Raw genomic sequence first — 23,743 nt, forward strand, 5'->3', positions numbered from 1 at the left:
CCGGTGTTTTGGCTCACAATTCCCAGAAATCCCAGCCAGTTTACCAGTTGTTAGGATTCCTGGGAGTTGAAGGCCAAAACAGCTGGGGTCCCACAGGTTAGAAACCACATCCCAAGGCGCGGGGCTCCCCTGCGTTCCCTGAATTCTGTTTGCAAAAAGGCAGCCGGACGGTGCCAGCCAAGTAGAAGCCTCTCTTCTTCCTCCTCAGCTGACTGAGGGGCTTTTCCGGGCGCCACGAGAGGCCAGCCCCGCCCAACTGATCGCTGATTCGATCGCCCGCCTCAAGGCCAAGCAGATTCCGGAACTGACGTCCGAGGCGGAAGCCGCAGGCCGGGCGGGAGAGGCTACTTCGGAGGAGACATTTGGACATACGGTAGGCGTCAGTGGAGGATGTGGAGGGAGCGAGGGAAGGAAGGAAGGAGTTTGTTGAGAACGGCGGGGCGAGGCTGATCCTCTTCTGGTAGAGCAGACTTTCCCTCCAACGCTTTGTTTTGCCTCTTCTTGGCCTTGCCTTCTCTATGAGGCGTGGCCAGGCTTTAATTCAGTGGCTGTGAGTCCCCAGGGGTCTTGGGCCTTCAACTCTCAGAAACCCTAACAGCTGATAAACTGGCTGGGATTTCTGGGAATTGTAGGCCAAAACACCTGGGGACCCGCAGGTTGAGAACCACTACTTTAGTTCCCAGGTCCAGTGTTCTCAGCCCCCCCCCCCCAGGTGTTTTGGCCTACAACTCCCAGAAATCCCAGCCAGTTAAACAACAGCTGTTAGGATTTCTGGGAGCTGAGGGCCAAGGCATCCGGGGACCCTCGGGTTGAGTTAAGCCAAGCTTGGCCTGCTGGTAGCCAAGGGTACATCTGCATTGTAGAATTAATGCAATTTGACACCACTTCAACTGCCACTGCTCAGTGCCTTGATATCATGGGGATTCTAGTTTGGTGAGGCTCCATCCCTCTTTGGCAGAGAACACGACAGGCCTTGTGAAACTAAAGTAAAAGGTAAAGGTTTCCCCTGACATTAAGTCCTGTCATGTCTGTCTCTGGGGGTTGGTGCTCATCTCCATTTCTAAGCCGAAGAGCCGGCGTTGTCCATAGACACCTCCAAGGTCATGTGGCTGGCATGACTGCATGGAGCGCTGTTACCCTCCCACTGGAGCGGTACCTATTGATCTACTCACATTGGCATGTTTTCGAACTGCTAAGTTGGCAGAAGCTGGAGCTAACAGCGGCCACTCACGCCGCTCCCGGGGTTTGAACCTGGGACCTTTCGGTTTACTTTAACACACTTCGCCACCAGGGCTTCCTTGTGAAACTATAACCCCATTATTTTTTCGCATTGAGCCATGACAGCTAACTGCATTAATTCTGTAGTAGATATGCACCCTAAGAGCCCTGTCACACCACAGTATTGTTATTATTATTAATAATAATAAACTTTGGGTTGCAATGAGTTTTCCAGGCTGCATGGCCATGTTCTAGAAGCATTCTCTCCTGATGTTTCACCCACATCTATAGCAGGCACCCTCAGAGGTTGTGAGGTGTTGGAAACTAAGCAAGTGGGATTTATATATCTGTGAAATGTTCAGGGTTGGAGAAAGAACTCTTGTCTGTTTGAGGAAAGTGTGAATGTTGTAAATGGCCAGCTTGATTAGCATTGAATAGCCTGGCAGCTTCAAAGCCTGGCAGTTTCCTACCTGGGGGAATCCTTTGTTGGGAGGTGTTAACTGGCCCTGATTGTTTCTTGACTGGAATTCTCCTGTCTTCTGAAGATGCCTGCCATAGATGTGGGCGAAACGTCAGGAGAGAATGCTTCTGGAACATGGCCATACAGCCTGGAAAACTCGCAGCAGCCCAGTGATTCCGGCCATGAAAACCTTCAACAACACATAATAAACTTTATTTGTATCCTGCTTTATCTCCCCATGGGGACTCAGGGCAGTTTGCAACAAAACAGGCAAACATTCAATGTCTATAAAACAAAAACCCAAGAGATAATTTAAACATAATACAACACTAAACATTACACAACAAATTAAAATACGCAATTAATTCCAATAAAAACAATTAAAATGCTAGCCTAGGCAGAGTGTCATAACAGTTCCACATAACAGTATTATATGTCATTTTGCTTTAACTGCCATGGCAACGGAGTGAGGAGGAGGATCATTTAGACCTCTCAACCAGTGCGCTCCTGAGCTTCACTAAACTATAAATCCCAAGATTTCACACAATGTTACCATGGTAATGAAATTGTGTGCCTAGTTATTGCATCAGAGCTTTCCAAATTCATGTCGCAGCATGTTTGTGTGTAGGCTGCAAGGTGTAGGTGTGTCACAAACGCAAGGAGAAACCTCTGATCCTATGCGAAATGAGCAATCGATTATATATTATTTAAAATATAGAAGAAAAATTTTCATGAAATGCATTTCGTCTCCACACATTTTGTTTCTACCATTTCTGTATGTGTCCCTATCTCTTATAAAGGGTTTAACATCTTATAACATCTCGTATAAGGTTGTTTAACATCTACATGAAGCCGTTGGGAGAGATCATCTAGAGTTTTGGAGTTCAATGCCATCTGTACGCAGATGACATCCAACTCTATTACTCCTTTTCACCTGCTGTTCAGGTCCTGAATTGGTGCCTGGATGCTGTGATGGTATGGATGAGAGTGAACAAATTGAATTTGAATTCAGACAAGGCAGAGATACTCCTGGTCAGTCACAAGGCCAAACAGGGTTTAGGTTACAGCTTGTGCTGGATGAGGTTACAGTCCCCCCTGAAGGCACAGGTTCGCAGCTTGGGAGTTCTGGACTCATTGCTGAGTCTGGAACCCCATGTTTCAGTGGTGGCCAGGGGAGCCTTGGCCCAATTAAAACTTGTGCACCAGTTGCATCTGTACCTTGGGAAGTCAGACTTGGCCACAGTGGTCCACACTCTGGTTATATCTGGCATAGACTACTGCAACACACTCTATCTCCCTTTATGGTCTGGTGTGATAGTTAAGATCTTGTGGCGAAGCCCTGCTCCTGGTTCCACCCCTATCACAGCCGCGATTGGCAGTGACAAGATGCAGGGTCTTCTTAGTGGTGGCCCCGTGGCTGTGGAACTCCCTCCCCAGTGACATCAGAACAGCCCCCTTTTAAACTTTAGGGAAAATTCCTGGCTATTTAAGCCTTTGGGGATTAATATGACACATAAGCATGACGGAACCTGTATAAGAACGGTGAAAGCAATTGGTTTGATGTTTATAAAGTTGAGTTGGTGCTAGATCTTTGATATGTTGCAATCATCTGAAAGATTATTTATAATATATATATATATATATATATATAGTTTTATAATGTGTTTTACTATTAGTGTTATTGTTTGAATTTGGCATTGAATTATTGCCATAGTTTGTAAGCCACTCTGAGTCTCCTTTTCTGGAGTGAGAAGGGCAGGTATACAAAATAAATAAACAAATAAATAAGGAGTTGGTTTAACCTCCAGTTTGCTAGTAAAATAAAATTACCGTGTCATAAAATGATGTGTATCTGAACAGTGTGCCACCAACATGAAATCTTTGGGAATCTTGGTTTTACAGAGTGGTGTGATAGGCCCCTATGGTTGCCAGTGAAGGATCCTAAGGCCTCATATAGTTAGTGCCCAGTGTCATTAAGCATCACGTGTTAAGTACTGACCACAGTTACACACACCTTTTTCATTCAGACATACACATATTTGTTATGTATGTCACTCACAGATTTTTTTTTCCTTTTGGGAAATTAAGGCAGTAATCCAAGCTCAGGGCTATTCCCAGGTGAAAGGAAAGGATAGTGTTTTGTCACTTGCACAGGATAAGGGATATTTAATCAAGCCAACTTGTTTCCATCCAGAAGCTGGCTCTGGAGTGAAGGGTCTGTGGAGGCCAGTATTGTGATGCACAGCTACACTGTAGAACTGATGTAGTTTGACACTACTGTAGCTGTCATGGCTAAGTCCTGTGGATTCCTGATAGTTGTAGTGTTATAAGTGCCTTGTCTGTCAAAGATTCACCAAATCACAACTTTCAGGCTTCCATTGCATTAAACCGTGGCTGTTGAAATGTTTCCAAACTGCATTCATTCTATTGTGTAGATGCAGCCTGGGAGACAAAGAGGAAGCTAACTGTGCTGTTACATAGATAGCTTGGGATTTTTTTTTGGCAAGCTGTTGCAGCAGATACTGTATAATCTTTTTTTGAGAAACTGCAAGTCGCTTCTGGTGTGAGAGAATTGGCCATCTGCAAGGATGTTGCCCAGGGGACGCCCGAATGTTTTGATGTTTTACCATCCTTGTGAGAGGCTTCTCTCATGTCCCTGCAGCAAATCAAATGAAAGCTTATTTATTTATTTATTTATTTATTTAATGTTTGCCCCACTTTTCTCCTGATATAGGGACTCAAGGAGGCTAACAATAAATATAAAAACGATGCAAATCTCGGAATTGTAACAACCTGCTGCTCTGCTAAGTGACCTTGGATTTTGCACGCAGCCCTTATCTCCTGGTTGGAGCTGAGTTCCTGCAAAACTGAAGAATTTTCTGTGTTGTCTCCTGTCTGGAAAGGACCCATGAACATCGGAGACTCATGGTTTTAAAAACCCATCAGATAGTGAGTGTGAAGTTTGTAAACTTGTCCCCTTATGTGTTTGTTCATTTCTTAGTTTCTCTGTGCATGTCTATGTGTGTTGTTTTGTTTGTGTGTTTGTGTTTTTATTTATCTTTGTAACTTGCTGTAGTAGTAGATATGTAGCTACATAGTTTTAACATTTTTTGTATTATTCCTTTTATACTATGTTTTATTTTAAATAAAATTACTTTAAAATGAAAATTGGGAAATTGGGGAATCCTAGGTATTTCAAATAGGTATAAAAACCAAACATTGAAAATAAATCAGCATTTGCAAGGCTTGCTAAACAGGCTGATTTTCCTTTTTGTGGAGTACAGTTGAAGCACATTACTGCACATTGTTGCAACAAATTTGTGTAAATGTGTGGTGTTCAGAAACCTTTTACGGTTGCCAAATTTTTGGAATCCCAACATTGAGCGAAGGGGACCCTATTTAGGGTTGAGATCGACAGTTTAAGAAGCAGTGATGTAGATGAACTGCCATCCCTTTTCCCTACAGCTGTATCTCAGTCACAAACACTACCTGAAAACTGTGATTATAGTGGTCTCATTCCACTTTACCTGGCATGGCTGTATCATATGGATTCTTGGTGTTTTATCATTTTGGTTGCCTTGCTGAGAACTCTAAAAGCCCCTCCTTAAATTGCAAATCCTAGGATAGAGCCCTGTAATTGTGGAATCATACATGCGTTTTTGTGTATATTTTTGTGTAGCGTGAAAATACCTAGGATGTAGTCCATCCTGCTTGATGACAATATGCTTGGCTTTGCAATAGGCAGTAAAAGCAAGCATCTCAGATTGAAGTGTTCCTTAAGCAAGTAGACTGACCCCAATGGAATCTTCCCCTGGAATTCTGTGGTTATTGGAGGAAAGGTACTTTTTGCTTACACAAAGTGCTTTTCTTTATTGTTTTCATCAGTCAGTGTATCTAAAAAGAATTGTTCCACTTGCATCTGGCTATGTAGCACAGATGAGACTGAGGTTTCCTTACTAGATCTTGCACTCAGAAAACATTTTTGCCCATCTGTAAATTACAACTAACCATAAAATTAAGGTCGTTTGATAAATAATGTATCAAAATTAATAGGAATATTATTTCTGTTTAAACAATCTATCATACTGAGCAGAGCTTTTGAATATTCACTTCCTAATATTTTCACTTCCTGCAAACAATGTAGGGTACTGTTCCATTATCTGGGAGGAGGCCACAAGGGGACGCTATACAGAGAAGGATATTCCATTTTATGCAGGGATGGGGCGTTGAATGAGTAAAAGTAGTTCTCCTTGTTTTTCTGTTACTCCTCCTACCCATGTTGCTGTAATGGAAATAACCCTCATTTATGACATGGGAAGGTGTGGGGGCACCAAAAATAGGGGAAATTCAACACCCCCCCCCTAAAATGGACTGCTCTTCTCTGTCTCGTGCCCTCTTGTGGCCTCCACCTGGATAATGGAACAGTATAAATTGTAGGAAATTTGTATATATGAGAACCCCATCTTTCCTTGCCTCACTGGCCAAATGTGAATTTACGTATTTCCTATTTGCTGCAGCACTAATACAGAGATCCTATACATATCTACTGAGAATTAAGCCCAGTAGGATTTACTCTTTGGTAAATATGTGTAGCATTACACTCTCATGTTGCTAATTTCTGCCCACTTTCAAAACCCGTTAAATATTCTTTTCTTTTTTGTTTATTTTTGTTTGCTTGCTTGTTTTTCTATTGCTCCCCAAAACCCCAATCGTGTTTGCTGGGGATTTGGGGAGTCATCCTTTAAAAAACTGACTTTGCATAAATCTCTTGTCTCCTAATCCCCTCATCATGGTTCTTTATTTACACAAGAGTTATGTCTATGAAAGAGAGCCAGTGTGGTGTAGTGGTTTGAGCATTGGATTATTCCCTGCTTGGTCATTGAAACGCACTAGATAACTTTGGGTGAACCACACATTGTTAGCCTGAGAAACCACTTTGATAGGTTCACCTTAGAGTCACCGTAAGTCAGAAAAGAGTTGAAAGCCCATAACAACAATACACATTTTCTAAACTGAGCTTTATTTCCTTTTCAGTGGTAAGGTACAGAGCTAACTAGATTGAACAACAGAACTTTTGACTCCTTGGAGTAGATTATGTGATGTGAAACCCAACTGAACCACACTGACTGTGTCTTGTTCTGATTGTAGCTTTGCCAGAAAACAGTATGGCAACTCCGAACTCCACATCGTTGCAAGATTTGATTCGGGAAGACTTCTTGACTTGCAAAATCTGCTATGACCTGTATGTGGTGCCCAAGATCCTGCCCTGCCTGCATAGCTATTGCCTTGGGTGCCTTGATCCCCTCATGGAGAATGGGATTGTGCAGTGTCCTGAGTGCCGCCTGCAGATAGATGTCCCAGGAGGTGCTACAAGCCTAAAAACCAACTTCTTCATCAATGGTCTCTTGGAGCTCTTTCAGATGAAGTGCAACAAGGACATCAAATGCACAATCTGCTCAAATGTTCAGAAAGTAGTGGCTGCCATCTCCCGCTGCTTGGATTGCAAGGATTTTTTGTGCCAGATGTGTTCCCAGGGCCATTGCTGCTCTCGCCTTACTTTGCACCATAAGGTGGTGAACCTGGAAGAATTCCTCGCTGGGAATTATGATAGTGAGGTAAGATTCTTACAAGAGTTGTACTGCCAGAGCCACCCCCAGGAGGCGCTCCACTTCTTCTGTGACACCTGCAGCGTTCCCATCTGCAGGGATTGTCGCATGCTGGACCATTTCCAGCACAAAGTGGTCTCCATGGCTAGTGCTGTGCAGCGAGAACGGCCCTCAGTGGAGCAGCTGATTAGGAACCTTCAGGAAACCATTACTTCCATCTCTGAGCAAGAAAAGGCTGTGGAGGAAGCGATGCACAAACTGAAGGCAGAAGGGGAATGCATCAGAGATCAAATTTGCAACTACGTGGACGATATCATGACTTACATCTTTGCCCAGAAGGAGTCTGCTTTGGCTAAACTGAACGGCTTCCTGACTGGACAGATGGAACAGTTTTGCCTTTCTCAGAAGGAGTTGCAACTCCAGAAGGACAAAGCAACGAGTACTCAGGAGTTTTCTCAGCGAATTCTCTGTGTTGGAAAGGACTATGAGATCCTCTATTTGGAAGGGATGATCAGGAGTAGGGTTGAGGAGCTTCAGGCTTACAGACCGCAACAACTCCAGAGCCAGAGCCCGGAACTGTCAATTGCTTGGGATGAGCCCCAACAACTTTCTAAAGCCCCTCTTTTTAGTTTTGTGTTTCCTGGGGAACTATCCAGGGGAGATGAACCACATTTGGAGCCAGGCAATGAGTCATTTGCTTCTCTTGGTGATGAGAGTGGGGAGGTTACAGCATCTCTTTCAGATTCTGATGAAAACTCCTCAAGTGTGTCTGATTCCTCCACAGAAAGCTCCTCTTACGCCGATAGCCAAGCAAAGGCAGAGTATAATTATAGCTTTGAAGGGGATCCATCCTACACCAAAGAAAAGCCTAACATTACAGGTATTGCTGTTGTGCCACACACTGGCCAAGTTCTCCTTTTGGATCAGGCAAATGATGAGATCAAGCAGTACAGCTCTTATGGTCAGTTTGAAGGAGTGATTACTTTGCCCTCTTCTAATTCTGCTTTCTGTGGCATCTCTGTATGTGGTAAGAGCCTGGCCTGTTCCTCAGAGTCTCATCTTTTTTTCCTCACGCTTGATGGCCTTTTCCTACGTAAATTGCAGATGAGAGGCTCAGAATCATCCTATGCCCTGGCCTCCTACCAAGACTCTTATGTGGCTGTTAGTGAGGGGACTCTCTGTTCCATCTCTTTGTACAGCCCATCTGGCTGGTGTGTTGGCAGAGTTCAGCCAAACAATTACCATGGGGGGAAGTTTCTGTTCATTGCTGTAAGTAGCTGGGAGGAATTTGTTGTCTCAGACTTCATCAAAAAACAAATTGTGATCATGCAGAAATCTGGCCTGGTTTTGAATGTGCTGCAAACCTCGACTTCATTGCTGACCAAGCCATTCAGTGTCTGTGTTGATGAAGACCGGAACCTTTTTGTGGTTGATCAGTTCAAGGTGATACAGTTCTCTCCAGATGACGAGACTGGTAAAGTGGTGGTGGATGATCTCAGGATGTTACGAAGACCTAGAGTCCTGGCCATCAGTAATGACAACCTTATTTTAGTGAGGGAAGATGGAATCACTGATGTATATTACCTATAGGATGTTATTTGATTACCAGGAAGTGAATCAAGTGCCTGAACACACTTAACCCTCTTGATGGCAAAATGTTTGAGAGGGCCCATTCAGGTGTGTTTAGAGGACACTGGAATGGGCTTAGCTTTTTCCTAGTGTGAGAAGTCCCATCCTGAATCAGAAGCAGAGGAAACAGCTCCTACAATCAAATCAAATACTGAAAGCTTTTTAATGTGCCTAATAATGTTAGTGCCTAACCTTAGAACAGAGGTGTCATACTTGTGGTCCTCCAGGCATTTGGAACTTCCAACTCCCGGAGGTCCTAGCCAGCTTGTTTGAGGGTTTGGAATTCTGGGAGCTGTAGTCCAAAACAACTGGAGGGTCACAAATTTGACACCTCTGCCTTACAATATTGGCAGCAGAACAACATTTTCAGTGAACTTTCAATGGTGCATTCACAGAACATTTCTGATCTCATCTTTGCTTAGGCCTCTGGTGTCTGCTGCTTGAATTCTTATCTTGAATTAGGAGCCTGGCTTCTAAGGAGTAGTGGACTACATATTCTTTCAAATTTACATTCCCAGTTTCTCTGTCAATGCTGGTGATGGCAGAAGCTGCAAATATTGGGTGGGCGGGGTACAAGCTGATCTCATCTTTATTCCATGAGCCATAAAGTACTCATTCTTTTTCCTCCTCTATGTGTAAATTCCAAGCATTGGAATTGGTGTTGTGGAAATCTCAGCGCTGGCTTGGTGTTTACAGAAACTGCATACTTATGTTCCATCTCTTATGCCTGCAGTGATGATCCAGAGAAAACTGTGGCTTACTAAGGTGTTTGGTTTTAATGCGGGATGTGATGGGACTTCATAATTTAAACAATGCCTAATGGAGAGGAAATGTGTGCTGACATTTGTATTCCTTGCTGCATTCTAGACATTTTGTTTTTTGAAATAAGGATGTACATTTTCACACATGCGAATCTCATCTTTGCATAGTCTCTGGGTGCACATATAAATGCCACATTTCTGCAGTTCTATCCATTTCTGTTGCTTATAGATTTCTAGCTTAGCAGCTATTTCTAGCTTAGCAGCTATTCTGATTTTGGAGTTGACTCTTCATGGGAACCTACTAAAGAGCTGAGACTACTTATGATGCCTTCTGGACTTGGAAATAAGAGACTTAGAATCTTATTTGGGAAGACACACAAATTAAATATCATATAAGAAGGGCTATATGTATGTCCAGCCAATGCTGAGATTACAATCTTTTTGCAGGCCATCATGGTAGAAAACTGTTTGGTGTACCTAGGGTTTCACTTGCATGCCTTGAAATGTCTTTGCAATTTTTCTTAAAGCCATGTGTGAATTTGAAGAGCTAAAAATTATTTTTATCTGCTATAAATTTTGTAAGGGACCTTTAGTTCTGCTTCTTCACTAGAAGTCATGCATTCCTCATCTTTCCTTTATTTCTCATCTGACTTTCTGCTTCCGTATTTTTCTTTTTTACCTCTCTTTTTCATTAAATTTCAGAATGCCTAATGAGTGCTGAAATGGGAAATTTGCCAGTTTAGTGTTCAAAATGAAGAAATAAAGCCCCCCTGTGTGTCACTTCATTGCACTCCATTCCTTATCAGTCTTAATATTTTTCCTAGTATTTGCATTTGATAATAATAAAGCAGAATTAATAGTTACTTTGTGGTACTTCTCATCTCAAACTCTGCTTTACCAGCAATATTTTGCACATATTTCTTTTTAATAGAATGAGGATGCCTCTCTTTAATACCTGGCATTGGTGACACTTCAGTTGTGTGTATTTGTTGTTGTTTGGTTTTAAAAACAGATTTTATGGAAATCCACATAAGAAACAAAACATCTGAAATCCAGTACAATGAGTTATATCTAGTTTATGCTTCCTGACCAAATAGGAACCTTCCTGCTTACATTACATAATTATAATAGAGTATTTTTCCAAAAATCAACATGAGAGGAAAGAGACAGAAACCAGCATTTTCATTTGCATGATTGGTAGACCTATACCCAGATTCATAGAATTTAGTACTCTTGGCTTTTCAGTTTATTTCTTCATTGGTATCATAGTCTAAACTCTTACCTAAACATCAAAGAAATTGATAGGGTGTTTAAGTTTTTCCAAGTAGGTGCAATTTCTAATCATTCTGCCAAACATAATATTTTTTTTATAAAAAAGGGTTATTTGCAGTATAGAAAATTAATAGCATTCCCTACTCTGCTGATAAACAAATTTGAGTTTAACTGTAATGTAGAAAACCTTTCCTTGTTAGTATGCCTCTAATTTGCTTTGGCTACTGTCTGGCATTGGAGCTGGCTGGACATGATTAATATTATATATGAGTGCCCTCTTATGAACAGTAAACCAGATTTTGCTGTATTTTGGTTTAGAATTATGTGTAAATACTAAGCAATCTTTCTAGTATGTGGAAAATGGCATGTTTGACTATTTGGCCTGATTTTATAAGATTACAGATAGAAAGGTGTTTGAAGCCTTGATCCTCAAAGAAAGTGTGTGAGTTTAATACAGTTTCATAATTCATGGATATTACCTGGTTTATGGGAGGACGTTAGCAGTTTGGTAAGGAAGAGCCCTGAAAAGTGCAGCAATTTGAGTTGGAGATAGGATTGAAAAAAAACCTGCCAATGTATGCTTCATTAAAGTTTCCCAATGAAATCTCTGTATTGTAGCAAAAGAGTACAAGAATTAATAGACCATCTCTCTTAATCTGGACCTTAAATTAGTTTGGCAAATAAGTAGCTGCATCTTATGTTGGCAACAAGTGAAGGAACAAAGCATTAAAATTTCTGGATTTTATTTCACACTCCTTTTTGTACACACAAATGAATTAAAAGGAGATTTAAAAGGATGAGAAGGCTGGTCAACACAATCTTTTTCTTATAACTAGCATATAGAGGCTGCCAGAGACACTTGAAAGTGAAGCATAGATATAGGTAACCTGCCTGGTGCATTGTAGTACAGCTAAGAATGAAGGGGATTGGGCAGGATTTACAGGTGCTAAGACTCCCTCCAGGTCTCTGCCAGCATAGCATTAGACATGCCTCATTCCCAGCTTCCTTGCGCCTTGATTCAAAAAAAGTTGACAGAAACTGCATTAGAAATGGAAGTAACATGTGAATGAATCTGCACAATTTGGGGTTTCTTCAGTCAGAATTGTAGATTTCATTTTAGCAAATTCAGGCATGCCTATATGTTCTTTTGTTTATTATAAGAGAAAACAATAAACAGCATCAGCCTCCGTTGTATGATCCTGGGAAATTATTCCCCTGCTTCTCTTAAATCTTTCAGTGACTCTTCCCCTATTATATCAGCTGTGGGAAACATTGCTTCTTTCACTACTTATTTGCATCAAATCCAAGTCAGAAGGAAATAATTCTTGTCTTGGTCATGAAACATAAAACCATTCCTGGTGCAAGCCATGAATTGGCTCAGACTGAATACTAGCCAAAATTACACTCGGATTCAAAAATCAAATTTAGGTCTCCTTGTCACAGGATGAGTAAGACCTGTTGATTCTGTCTAACATTTTTGCTATAGATACAAAAAAAGAAGAGAAGGGAGTGGATCCTATACCATTTTTAGAACAGGATCCTGATGAGGCAATTGATGCCACCTAAACATGACTGGCATACAATTGTGAATTATTGTGAAATATGTTGGACATAGGCAAATCACTTTTGGTCATTGTTGAGTCCAGATTTCTCTGCTGACTGCATCCCTCCCAAACTCACCTTAGCTGCAGTCCTGAAAGCACAGCCATTTATTGCTCAGTGGAGACCCAACAGAGAATCAGCCAGCTGTCTTCCCACAGTTGGAAAAAAGCATTTACATCAACAAATGGGACACCTGAAGAAACTGCAGAGCTTCTTGGCGATGCCTGTGAACTGTATCCCACTACAGGAAAAGAGCTGGATGTTTGTTTGTTGCCACCCCTTACTCTCTCCACCTGGAAAATGGATGTGGATGATGAACTTCAGTTGAAAAAGGTGAGTGGGTGGGAGTTAACAGGAGTCTGTTGTAGCTATATCTCCTGATGCAGGACTGTGGCTCATATGTCTAAAATTGGCCATCCATGAGCACAGGATCTTGCTGCTTTTATCAGCATTTTACAGAGTCCAGCTTCAAGCAATTTTTGGACATATGGTCACCCACTAATCTGAGTTTATTTCCCAGCTTTTGAGGAACATTTAACTAGAAATGGATGGACGTGGAAAACATACTGGCCTGTATATTTTGGACCACAGTGCTTATCACTTACCCTTGGTTATATTGTCTGTAGCTTTTAGGGGTAAAATCCTTAAGGATTTAACAAACTCAGCTATGCCTGTATGTATCGGACTCTGAAGGGTGAAAAAAACCCTTCTCCCATCTGCCCTCAAAGTAATCTTGTTCTGGGTTTAAGGCAAGCCAGTTTCTAATATACTTAGCCAATCACAATTATTTATATCTCATAGAGGTCTTGTGCATGGCAAATAGATTTTATATCCTGTATGGTAATTTATATCCTGTACTAATGTACTAATGCTTTCATTCATGCACAATGGTCATACACAGATTGATAACTGAACATGTATATGAATTCTCTTCAACTAAAATGTTCTGTAGATTTGGTTTTATGCCAGGGGCTTTTAGATCAAGATGCCTCACTCTTCCCTACTGAGCTTCTCAAATGCCAGTAATGAATAGAAATAGTATGTTCTTTGCAGTGTTGTGTGGTGTGGTTTTCAGACTGTATGACTGTGTTCTAGTAACATTTCCTCTTGACGTTTTACCTGCATCTGTGGATGGCATCTTCAGAGGATGCCAGCTACATATGCAGGCAAAATGTCAGGAGAAAATGCTGCTAGGACATGCCCATACAGTTCAGAAACCGCACAACACTCCAATGATTCCAGCCATGAAAGCCTTTGACATTACAGTGTGTTCTTTGCCATCCACCTCTGTATTCTGGCTAGGAAGATCAAAACAAGAATTGATTAAAACATTTCGTGTGAAACTTAGCCACTTCTCTACCTATATGTTTAGGTTCTTACGTAGTCTTTAACCTACATAATTACCAGTAGGTTATCAAGAACAGAGCTGTGTGCATTCAATGGCTCTGAAAATAATACCACACGGGCACAGTAATAGGCATTGTGAATCAAATTCAGCTTTTGTTTTCATAAAAGTGAGTTTCCAGATCTTTTGAATGCAATTGATAGATTCAGTAATCATAACTAGGGCTAAGTTGGATTTCTCTGAAATGAATAACATTGTATCACACTTATTTCAAATTGAAGATCCTTAATTTTTGTTATCCCAGAAACCACTTTAAAAAAACCCCCAATGATTATTTTTCTCCCTGTGTCAAAACATCTCATAGCATTTGGTGCTGAGTTGTGCCAGCAAGCCCAGTCTTCTCCCTTGGCAGCAACCCAGCCCTGTGGAAGAAGGCCTATGATGTGACCGGGTTCACCTCAGTACCATCTGTGTGAGTGTGATGTAAAGTGCAAATGCCACTTCAGTGTCCAGCTTCAATCCCACAGGAGCCACTGTCTGTTGTTTTGAGGCTTAAATGAGATTTGCCATGCTGGAGGTAGGAGGCAGCCGCTGGTCAGCTGAGATGCGTCCAGATATCATGAAGACAGCATGGTTGTTGCCAGCATCCCGGGTCCGAGGTCCAACTGAACAGCAGGAAGTCCACATGAAATACAGGAGCACACTGAGCAGGAGGATTGCTCCAGAGGCTGTGAGCACAATGCCACTGACAAACATGCTAGCAAGGGGGCGTGGAGTTGTGTTGGTGCCCATGCTGGTGGTGGACAACACTGTGAGCACTGTGCCACACACCAGTAGCACCAGGGCCGTCAGCAGCAGCACAGCACAGTCTGAGGCCCCGCCACTCTTCAGCAGCTCAACCTGCTCTCGACTGCGAATGCAATTCATGTCCTGGATGGCAGAGCTCAGCAGCTGTTTCAGCAACACCAAGAGAGCCAGCAGGCATAGCGTGGTGCCTACCGCCAGCCTCCACTCCCCAGAGCGGCTGCTAGTGCTGTACAACAAGGCAATGCCACCTACCCCACAGGCCAGAATCAGGACCACAGCGACACCATAGCAAATGGATGATTTCCGGGGCTCCTGGAACCACCACAGCTCCACGTGTTCTTCCATGATATTCCTTTGGATCTGGTTGGCATTGGGAGGGGGTCTGGGTGCCCCCAATAACTCCAACTCAGGCATGGTGGACACTTACTTAGCTCATACACAAAAAGGATGATACAAGCTGCTATTCTAGGTGTCCGTTATGGCTATAATACGCCAGGAAGGCAGGACATTTCCCAGAGAGTGAAGTCCGCAACCCTCACTTTGCACCTGTTATGGCAAGCAATGCTAGAGTCCAAAGGGAGCAGCCCATCTGTTTATGTTGCTTATTACATGTAATCTGGGTTCTAGGCAGAAGAAGACGTCAGGCTCCTCTGTCGAAGGCAGAAAGCAAAGCCTGTTTCTGCATTTTGTAGCATACACATTTCCAAGTTCACCAGCTTCCAGATATTTATCTGGAAAAGAAATAATGTCCACATGTTATAAAATGACAATTGGAAGAGGGCTTCTTTCTCTACAGAAACTTTGCTCTCAAATGCAGAATGTAAGATTCATTATAAGAGCAGGTCAGTAAGAATGAAAATGCCACTCCCTGTGGGGTCAGCTAATATCGCTGCTAGTAAAACCTGCTTTGTGATGGGTAGGGCTGTTTTACACTATTGCTTTAGATAAATCAACAATCTGCCTTGTGGCAAACTTGCTTCTGTGCCAAGGCAAGCAAGGTTATGCTTTCATGAGTAAAAAATAATTTAAGATTAAATTATCCCGCATTGGGTATTTTTCTTTGGTGATTTATATTGTCCTAATGGAAAACAGACAGCATCAACCAGAACTCTCCCAGATGTGTTGACCAACCAATGGTTTGGGAAGTTAGCCTTATATCAGTCTTTTGCTTTTGAGGACAGACTTGGAAAATTTCCTTCTGTGGCAGAAAATTTCCTGTACTAAGATGTAAGTTTTGTTATATTTCTTTAGCTTGTTTGTTATTAATTTAAAGTATGTAGTCAATCGTATTTGAGACATCTTTGAAATGTGATTATTATTGTTATACAAATGACAGAAAGTGGAACAAATGTTACCTAGAATATAAATGACTTTCTATTCAGTATGAAGTCACTATTGAAAGAAATGTAGATTCCACCATATTTTGATAGGGGTCCTTGATATACAAACAATTCTCTGTGATCTATTTTTGCTGCTTGATACTTTCAAAAAAGGGGCAATATTAATCGAGAGAGCACTAAGGTACTTAAGAAGGGGTAAATTTCGTATCAAGATTTAAAATAATCTTCATCTTTGTCTGGAGGTTTCTATCCTATGAACTGCCAGGAAAAAAAGTACAGAACGGTAGCATCATTTACAGATTATGCTAATTGCCAAGATGTTTATTTATTTATTTGCCTGCTTTTTAAAAATCATTGTAGTTTTTAGAACAGTTCACAATAGATCGTAAAGCTATTTAAAACTGCAGGAAAGAATGAGAAAAAGTAATAGTAAAAGCAAGCTGACAAAGCTCCAAAATAGTCAAAACTGAAAAGACACTATCGAATGTAAATATTTTTGTGTGCCTAACATCACTGTGAAACATCACATTAGCTTTCTCTGTCTTGGCATGTTCTGGGTTCATTGGACCACAACTCCCACCATTGTGGACATGAAGATGATGGGAATTATAGTTCAGTAAAATTGGAGAGATCCAGTTTCACAGAGAAAAGAGACAGGTGAACATCTCTGTTGTTCAAAATTCTGTACTCAACAAAAAATAACAGTGTCAAGAAAGCTGTTACCCCCAAATACTGCTTCACTTGCTTGACTCCAAGCAGACAAATAAAATGCTACATTTGAAAGCCAAATAAGATAGTTTACATGTAGCATTTTTGTATAAATAGCTTATCTTTACTCCACAATTCAGTCCACTGTGAAGTGATGTGACAGGCTAGGAAATTGTGTAGAGGGGAGACAAAAAAGCAAACAGAAGTAAAGAGTGCCTTCAATGCAATTACAGTAGAGTCTCACTTATCCAACATAAACGGGCCGGCACAACGTTGGATAAGCGAATATGTTGGATAACAAGGAGAGATTAAGGAGAAGCCTATTAAACATCAAATTAGGTTATGATTTTACAAATGAAGCAGCAAAACATCATGTTAGACAACAAATTTGGCAGAAAAAGTAGTTCAATATGCAGTAATGCTATGTAGTAATTACTGTATTTATGAATTTAGCACCAAAATATCACGATATATTGAAAACATTGACTACAAAAATGCGTTGGATAATCCAGAACGTTGGATAAGTGAGTGTTGGATAAGTGAGACTCTACTGTATGATCTAAAACATTTATATTCTAGCACATTAAGAAGACAGCTGCAGTCATGCCAACTACATGACCTTGGAGGAATCTACGGACAACGCCGGCTCTGCAGCTTAGAATGGAGATAAGCATCACCCCCAGAGTTGGACTCGACTTGACTTAATGTCAAGGGGAAATCTTTACCTTTAAGAAGACAGCTAGAAAAATGTAGGTCATCAGGGCAGGATAATGAGCTAACAAAACAAAAATCAGGAATGGTTTGAGATAAAAATAGATTCTGAACAATAATGATTATGCAGTAAAACAGAAGCATAGCATTAAAATGAGATATACTTTAACAAAACATTTGCAAAGTGCACAGAAAAAGGGAGCATTTTTACTCTGCAAGCAATTAGAGATTCAGGATTTTGATTAAATTCTATTAAGTAACCTGAAGTTAGGAAGAAAGAAACATTAGACTTTTTATTTGCATACCTCACAAGGCTCAAAGGCTACATTGGTCAGCTCTAGTAAAGCTATGTTTATATTCCCAAATTAAAGCCTCTTCTTTGTGGATTCTTACAGTGGAGACATGGTTTCCAAGGCTCTCGTCAAAGGTCCTACTTTGAAATGACTTTCCACTCAAAGTCCGCAAAGTGTCATCCTATTGTCAGCAACACGGTCCAGATGACTCTGAAATTGTGGAGGGATTCCAAGAACTTCCACTCATATATGCTGTCTGCAGTCGTGAATACTCCTTTGGCAAGCTTGGCCCTTATGCAAGTGGGCCCTTTTCTTGAGCATTAAACCTCGCGGTGCTAGGGCTCCTGGAACAGGTCATAACAGCATCTCTTTGCTTAGCAATGCCCTGGCTTCTAGTGCTGGCTGGCAGCAAAGAGTGTGAGAGAAGCAGAGACCCCACACAATAATAAAGCCCCATTCACTGCGCCAGCCTCACATGGTCCCTCATCAGCATCTGCCTCTTGTCACCAACTGGCTCTCCAGCTTCTTGGACAATAGATGCTTGCGTCAAGGCTGCCTTAACCCTTCAGGCACAACCTTTGTCAAAAGAAAATTGAGACCTAGCTTTCTGATTTTCTTCCCACGCTGGTTTACAAATATTGCTTCTCTGTTGTAGTGCATAGGACATATTCTCTTGCATTTGGATGCATATTCCATTTTACCTTCTATTAAAATGAGTGTAATACAGAGAAAATGCATGCACACCTTGATGGACATTTTGAAGTCATGCTACCCCTCTGAGAAGGCTGAGAGGAGACATGAGAGCCATGTATAAATATGTGAGTGGAAGTCATAGGGAGGTGGGAGCATGCTTGTTTTCTGCTTCCCTGGAGACTAGGACACAGAACAATGGCTTCAATCTACAGGAAAGGAGATTCCACCTGAACATCAGGAAGAATTTCTTCACTGTGAGAGCTGTTTGTCAGTGGAACTCTCTCCCCCGGGCTGTGGTGGAAGCTCCTTCTTTGGAGGCTTTTGTCAAGATGTGGAAAATCAAGATATATGTTTCCTATGTGTGTTGTATCATATGGGGGAAATGAAGCAACAATCTGTTTTGACTCAGAGCTAAAATAAGTGCCCCTTTTGTATTGTGGTTGGTATCTGATATCAGATTAAGAAACACAGCTATTGCTGAGTATAGGCACAAAATATGTATCATTTTGGGTAAAAGAGGCTCAATAATTAGATTAACTTCAGCATTGCTAAAATTAACCACTATCCAAGGCTGCAATTTATGCACTTTTATTTGGGAGGCAATATTTACTTCGGAATAAGCAAACACGGAGCCCCCAGTGGGGCAGTGGGTTAAACCGCTGAGTTGCTGAACTTGCTGACCGAAAGTCGGTGGTTCAGATCTGGGGAGCGGGGGGAGCTTCTGCTGTTAGTCCCAGCTTCTGCCAACCTAACAGTTCGAAAACATGCAAATGTGAGTAGATCAATAGGTAACACTTTGGCAGGAAGGTAACAGCACTCCATGCAGGCATGCTGGCCACATGATCTTGGAGGTGTCTATGGACAATACTGGCTCTTCGGCTTAGAAATGGAGATGAGCACCAACCCTGACATGACTAGACTTAATGTCAGGGGATTACCTTTACCTTTACCTAAGCCAACATAAGATCTGGAAGAAAACCTCTTAAAAACAGGGGTGGATCCATACTATAGAATAAATGCAGTTTGACTACACTTAAACTGCCATGGCTCAGTGTTATGGAATCTGGGTTTTGTAGCTTGGTGAGGCACCTGCACTCTTTGGCAGAGAAGATGTTAAACTATAAATACCACAATTCCATACCATTGAACCATGGCAATTAGTGGTATCAAACTGCATTAATTCCACAACGTAGATACAATCAAGTTTAAACTATTCTGTGCTGCAGTATTTAAATGAATTTGAAGGATTCTCAGTGTAAGCAGATAGCTAGCTACTCCTGTCCTCTCATAGCAGATCTACTTTCTCCTGACCAATTATTTCACAAATTTTTGACTGCTAACCACCGAAGCCTTCCTTGTCTCAGCAAAATCAGGTGGCCAAAGAGGGGAGGCATCTGATCCAGACACGGCCTGACAGTGTCAGCCCAAGTCCCCTTCTCCCGCAGGGACAGAGCATGAGATCACCATTAAAAGCATAAGGAGATTGTTCAGGGCAAATTGCCAGCTGAGGTCAACAATGGGTGGAGAAATCAGCCTAAGTCACTGGTAGGAGGTCCAAGAAGAGCTGAATAAATATACACACTCCATTTCCATCTAGCTGTGTGTAAAACATGAACCCTTGGTGAAGTCAGTACCCTGTGGAACCTAGTCCATGGCCAGTGGCATGAGATCCAAGTCCATGACCGCATCCACATCAGTTACAAGTCAACAGCAAAAGAGCAGCTGTGTGTTCAAGGCAGTACTTGCCTGGGAGCGTGTGCTGCTCTTGGCACATGCAACAGCTCTGAACACTGCTTGCTGTGTTTTTGCTGGAGTGCCTGCAGCCAGCTTGGTTGATCAGCTATTCACTTTTAACCCATATGGGAAAGAACTTCTGATGCTCCTTCTGTCCTCACCTTGCTTTATTCAGCAGTGCTACTACTAACAAAGACAACCATCAAAGGAGAGTGGCATTGAGGGGAGGCATCGCTTATTGATCCTATTTTCACACATGATCTCATAAGTTTCACCACAACTGAGGAAAGCTACTTTTTCAGGCTCCAACTTCCAGAATCCCCCAGCAATAGCTATGGAGGTCAGAGAATTTAGAGAGTTATAGGGTTCACCTACACTGTAGGATCAATGCAGTTTGAACAGTGACGGCCCAACATAGAGGCCAATGTAAGTGCCCGCTTGTGGCGCATTGTCCCTGGGGGCACCGTGGACCATCGGCCCCCTCCTTGCCGAACTGGCGCCTTCTGCGTTCAGCGAGGAGGGAGCTGATGGTCCCCGTTGCCGCCGCTGCTGCCACTGCCGAAGGTATATACGGGGCCTTGGGGGCGCAATTTCGAGGGGGGGGGGTGGCCACTAGGTTCACCTACAAGGCAAAATTACCTAGGGCTGCTTCTGAGTTTGACGCTACTTTAATTGCCATGGCTCAATGCTATGGAATCATGGGAGTTGTTGTTTTAAAAGGTTTTTCACCTTTTCTATGTTTTTTGTGTGTCATGAGCGACTTGAGAAACGACAAGTCGCTTCTGGTGTGAGAGAATTGGCCATCTGCAAGGACATTGCCCAGAGGACGCCCAGATGTCCGATGTTTCATCATCCTGTGGGAGGCTTCTCTATCCCCCAATGTCCCCCCATGGGAAGCTGGAGCTGACAGAGGGGAGCTCACCCTGCCCTCCCCGGATTCAAGCCGCTGACCTATTGGTCAACAGTTATGCTGGCACAAGGGTTTAACCCACTGCGCCACCAGAAGCTCCTTTTCTGTGCTACAGTGTTGGTACTTTACCAAACTACAATTCCCATGCTGCATTGGGCCATGGCAGTGAAAGTTTGTCAGATGGCATTAATTTTACAGAGTAGGTGCACCCATCATCTCCAGAAATAACTCTTCTGTCCTGAAGGTATCCAGGCCATTGACAACATCAAAGCCTTAGCCGTGATCTAATAAGAAGTTTAGTTTAAATGAATGAGAAGCAAATAGAAATAAACAAGATATGAGTAATGATGTGGTGGAGAAAGAAAGAAAGAAAGAAAGAAAGAAAGAAAGAAAGAAAGAAAGAAAGAAAGAAAGAAAGAAAGAAAGAAAGAGAGAGAGAAAGAAAGAAAGAAAGAAAGAAAGAGAGTTTTCAGTCCTTTAACCAAGAAGGAAGAAGACACTGTATTGTGGTGATAAGCACTGCAGATATTTACCCAGAAGGATATGGACTTTACTCACTGGTAGCTGCCTCTTTATAGCAAAGATTGTAACCAAGCTCTTTCCTTTTCCCCAGGCTCTTGGGTTTTCTTGGATGCTCATATCACATTCCTCCTCTGCTGATGTTGACTGATGGGGCAATTCTCCAAATGTGTCCCGAGGATACCATTTAAAACTTGTCTTCTTCACTCCCTGCTTGTGCCTGCCTGTCAAGCAACAGGTGTAATGCCCCACCTCCTTCACCTGTCTTAGACCAGATGCTGCATCTGATAGGCTGGTAGCCTGTGCTGACCTTTGCCCGGGCAGGTACATTCTCTAGCAGGGAGAGGCTGGAGACGCAAGCCGCTGCAGTCCTTGGAAACATTCCAGGCGGATGACTGTGTGCTGAGAGGAGCGGAAATAAGAGAGCCGGTGGAACAAGGGAGAGAGGATATACATTACAGAGTGAGTCAAGCAAATACAGGGTGAAGGCGATCCAAGTTAACCTGCACACGAAAAGTGCACAGCAAGACAATTGATGTCCTGGGCCCCTCCACGAGCGGCAGTCTCATATATCTGCCTTTTGTGATTAACCACAAAAGATAGAGCAGGCCAATGTTTAGGGTGCGAGGTGCTGCCTGCCACTATACATATTTGTGTGCTGTTTGGGAAATAAGTAAACTCTCAGAATTTTCAGAAATAAGAGCTTTCCTTGAGGATGAAAGTAAAATACACTTGAAAGTAAAAGACCGTCAATATCTACAGATTCAGCATCCGCAGATTCAGTCATCCACAGCATGACAAAATATCTACCGTACACATTACAGTAAGCAAACCTTGATTTCAGTATTTTATATAACAGTGACAATTTTACTGTATATAATGGGACTTGAGCATCCACAGATTTTGGTATCTATAGTGTGTGTGTCCTGAAGCCAAACCCCAGGGGCCATACCAAGGGGCCACCATATTGGCCTTTGGGAGAAAATGTTACTGAATAAAAACTCTTTATCTGTTTTTGTTCCTGAAGTACCCCTTTTCCCCAAAAATAAGACATCCCCTGAAAATAAGATCTAGTAGAGGTTTTGCTGAATTGCTAAATAAAAGGCCTCCCCCAAAAGTAAGACCTAGCAAAGTTTTTGTTTGGAAGCATATCCACCAAAACAGAATACCAGAGTATGCAGGATTGGTAAATGTTCATACTATAGATTGTCGTACATGGAGGTAAATTCTTGATAGGATTCAGTTTGTCTGATTATGCTGGTTTGTGATGACAACTACTGTACAGTATATAATAAATGTTCATTTTTTGTTCAACAATAAATGTGAATTCTTTTTCATGGAAAAATAAGATATCTCCTGAAAATAAGACCTAGTGCATCTTTGGGAGCAAAAATTAATATAAGACACTATCTTATTTTCGGAGAAACACAGTAGAGAATGTGGCCAGGGTAGCATGTTATTATCATTTGAAGAGAAATAGACATGGTTCCGTGGTTTGAGAGTTAGATTACAGTTCTGGAGACCAGGGTCCAAATGCTTGGCCATAAAACCCACTGGGTGACCTTGGGCAAGTCATACTATCTCAGCCTCAGTAGAAGACAATGGCATGCTTTTTCAAGAGAGCCCTGTAATAGGTTTGCCTTACAATGCCATCTGTTGGAAATGGCTTGAAGGCAGAGAACAACAGTGATCAACTAAGATATGACTGAGTGTAACTTGAATTCACATACAGCAAAGACCTCAAGGCTAATAATCTTTTATGTCTTGGACATTTAAATTCAAGTTCAAAAACCCAGGTTAATGAACGCCAACCTTCCCTAAATATTTTGAACTACAACTGCCCATAATCCTTTGTTGTTGTTCAATTTATTAGGGGCTGATTGGACCTTAGGTTGAGGACTAATAATATTTCAAAACTTATTTAAGCAATGTTTGAAAAATGAATTTTAAAAAGTAATAAGTTAAACATTCAAGATCACTGCTCATTATTTATTATATTATACTTAATATAGTAATATAGCAGTACTGTAACTTGCTTTTTCATCAGCTGAGTATAAAACAGTTGATATCCTTTTAAATAAGTGGCACTTATTTCTCATGCCAGTAGGGTAATGCTCAAAATCCTGCCAGGCAAA

The 23,743-nt window shown here is 41.9% G+C and overlaps 2 protein-coding genes across 7 annotated transcripts; one reads left to right on the plus strand and one right to left on the minus strand.

Moving 5' to 3' along the window:
- Window positions 1-218: 218 nt before the first annotated feature.
- On the plus strand, window positions 219-10,454 carry LOC103278680 (E3 ubiquitin-protein ligase TRIM56). 4 transcript variants are annotated; one of them, XR_010005442.1, is made up of 3 exons: window positions 219-373; window positions 4,413-4,627; window positions 6,713-6,841. XR_010005442.1 is itself a non-coding variant. In XM_008109462.3 (3 exons), the coding sequence occupies exon 3, from the start codon at window positions 6,844-6,846 to the stop codon at window positions 8,872-8,874; it is 2,031 nt and encodes a 676-aa protein (XP_008107669.2). In that variant the 5' UTR covers window positions 220-373; window positions 4,413-4,627; window positions 6,827-6,843; the 3' UTR covers window positions 8,875-10,454. The 4 variants fall into 4 exon arrangements, 3 of the variants coding, with proteins under 3 accessions (XP_008107669.2, XP_008107671.2, XP_008107670.2); XM_008109462.3 differs by having other exon boundaries at window positions 220-373; window positions 6,827-10,454; XM_008109464.3 differs by having other exon boundaries at window positions 296-373; window positions 4,510-4,627; window positions 6,827-10,454.
- A 1,218-nt stretch (window positions 10,455-11,672) lies between these two features.
- On the minus strand, window positions 11,673-22,374 carry tmem125 (transmembrane protein 125). Of its 3 annotated transcripts, none has more exons than XM_008109459.3 (2): window positions 21,648-22,374; window positions 11,673-15,431 (listed from the first exon to the last, which is right to left on the minus strand). In XM_008109459.3, the coding sequence occupies exon 2, from the start codon at window positions 15,112-15,114 to the stop codon at window positions 14,446-14,448; it is 669 nt and encodes a 222-aa protein (XP_008107666.1). In that variant the 5' UTR covers window positions 15,115-15,431; window positions 21,648-22,374; the 3' UTR covers window positions 11,673-14,445. The 3 variants fall into 3 exon arrangements, with proteins under 3 accessions (XP_008107666.1, XP_008107664.1, XP_008107668.1); XM_008109457.3 differs by lacking the exon at window positions 21,648-22,374 and adding an exon at window positions 17,765-20,143; XM_008109461.3 differs by lacking the exon at window positions 21,648-22,374 and adding an exon at window positions 17,474-17,755.
- Between the last annotated feature and the right edge of the window lie 1,369 nt (window positions 22,375-23,743).

This window comes from Anolis carolinensis, chromosome 4, assembly GCF_035594765.1.
Source record: "Anolis carolinensis isolate JA03-04 chromosome 4, rAnoCar3.1.pri, whole genome shotgun sequence".
Taxonomy (NCBI): Eukaryota; Metazoa; Chordata; class Lepidosauria; order Squamata; family Dactyloidae; genus Anolis; species Anolis carolinensis.

Excerpts from the sequence above, each read along its gene's own strand:
- LOC103278680 (XM_008109462.3), top strand. The coding sequence starts at position 6,844 with ATGGCAACTCCGAACTCCACATCGTTGCAAGATTTGATTCGGGAAGAC.
- tmem125 (XM_008109459.3), bottom strand. The coding sequence starts at position 15,114 with ATGCCTGAGTTGGAGTTATTGGGGGCACCCAGACCCCCTCCCAATGCC.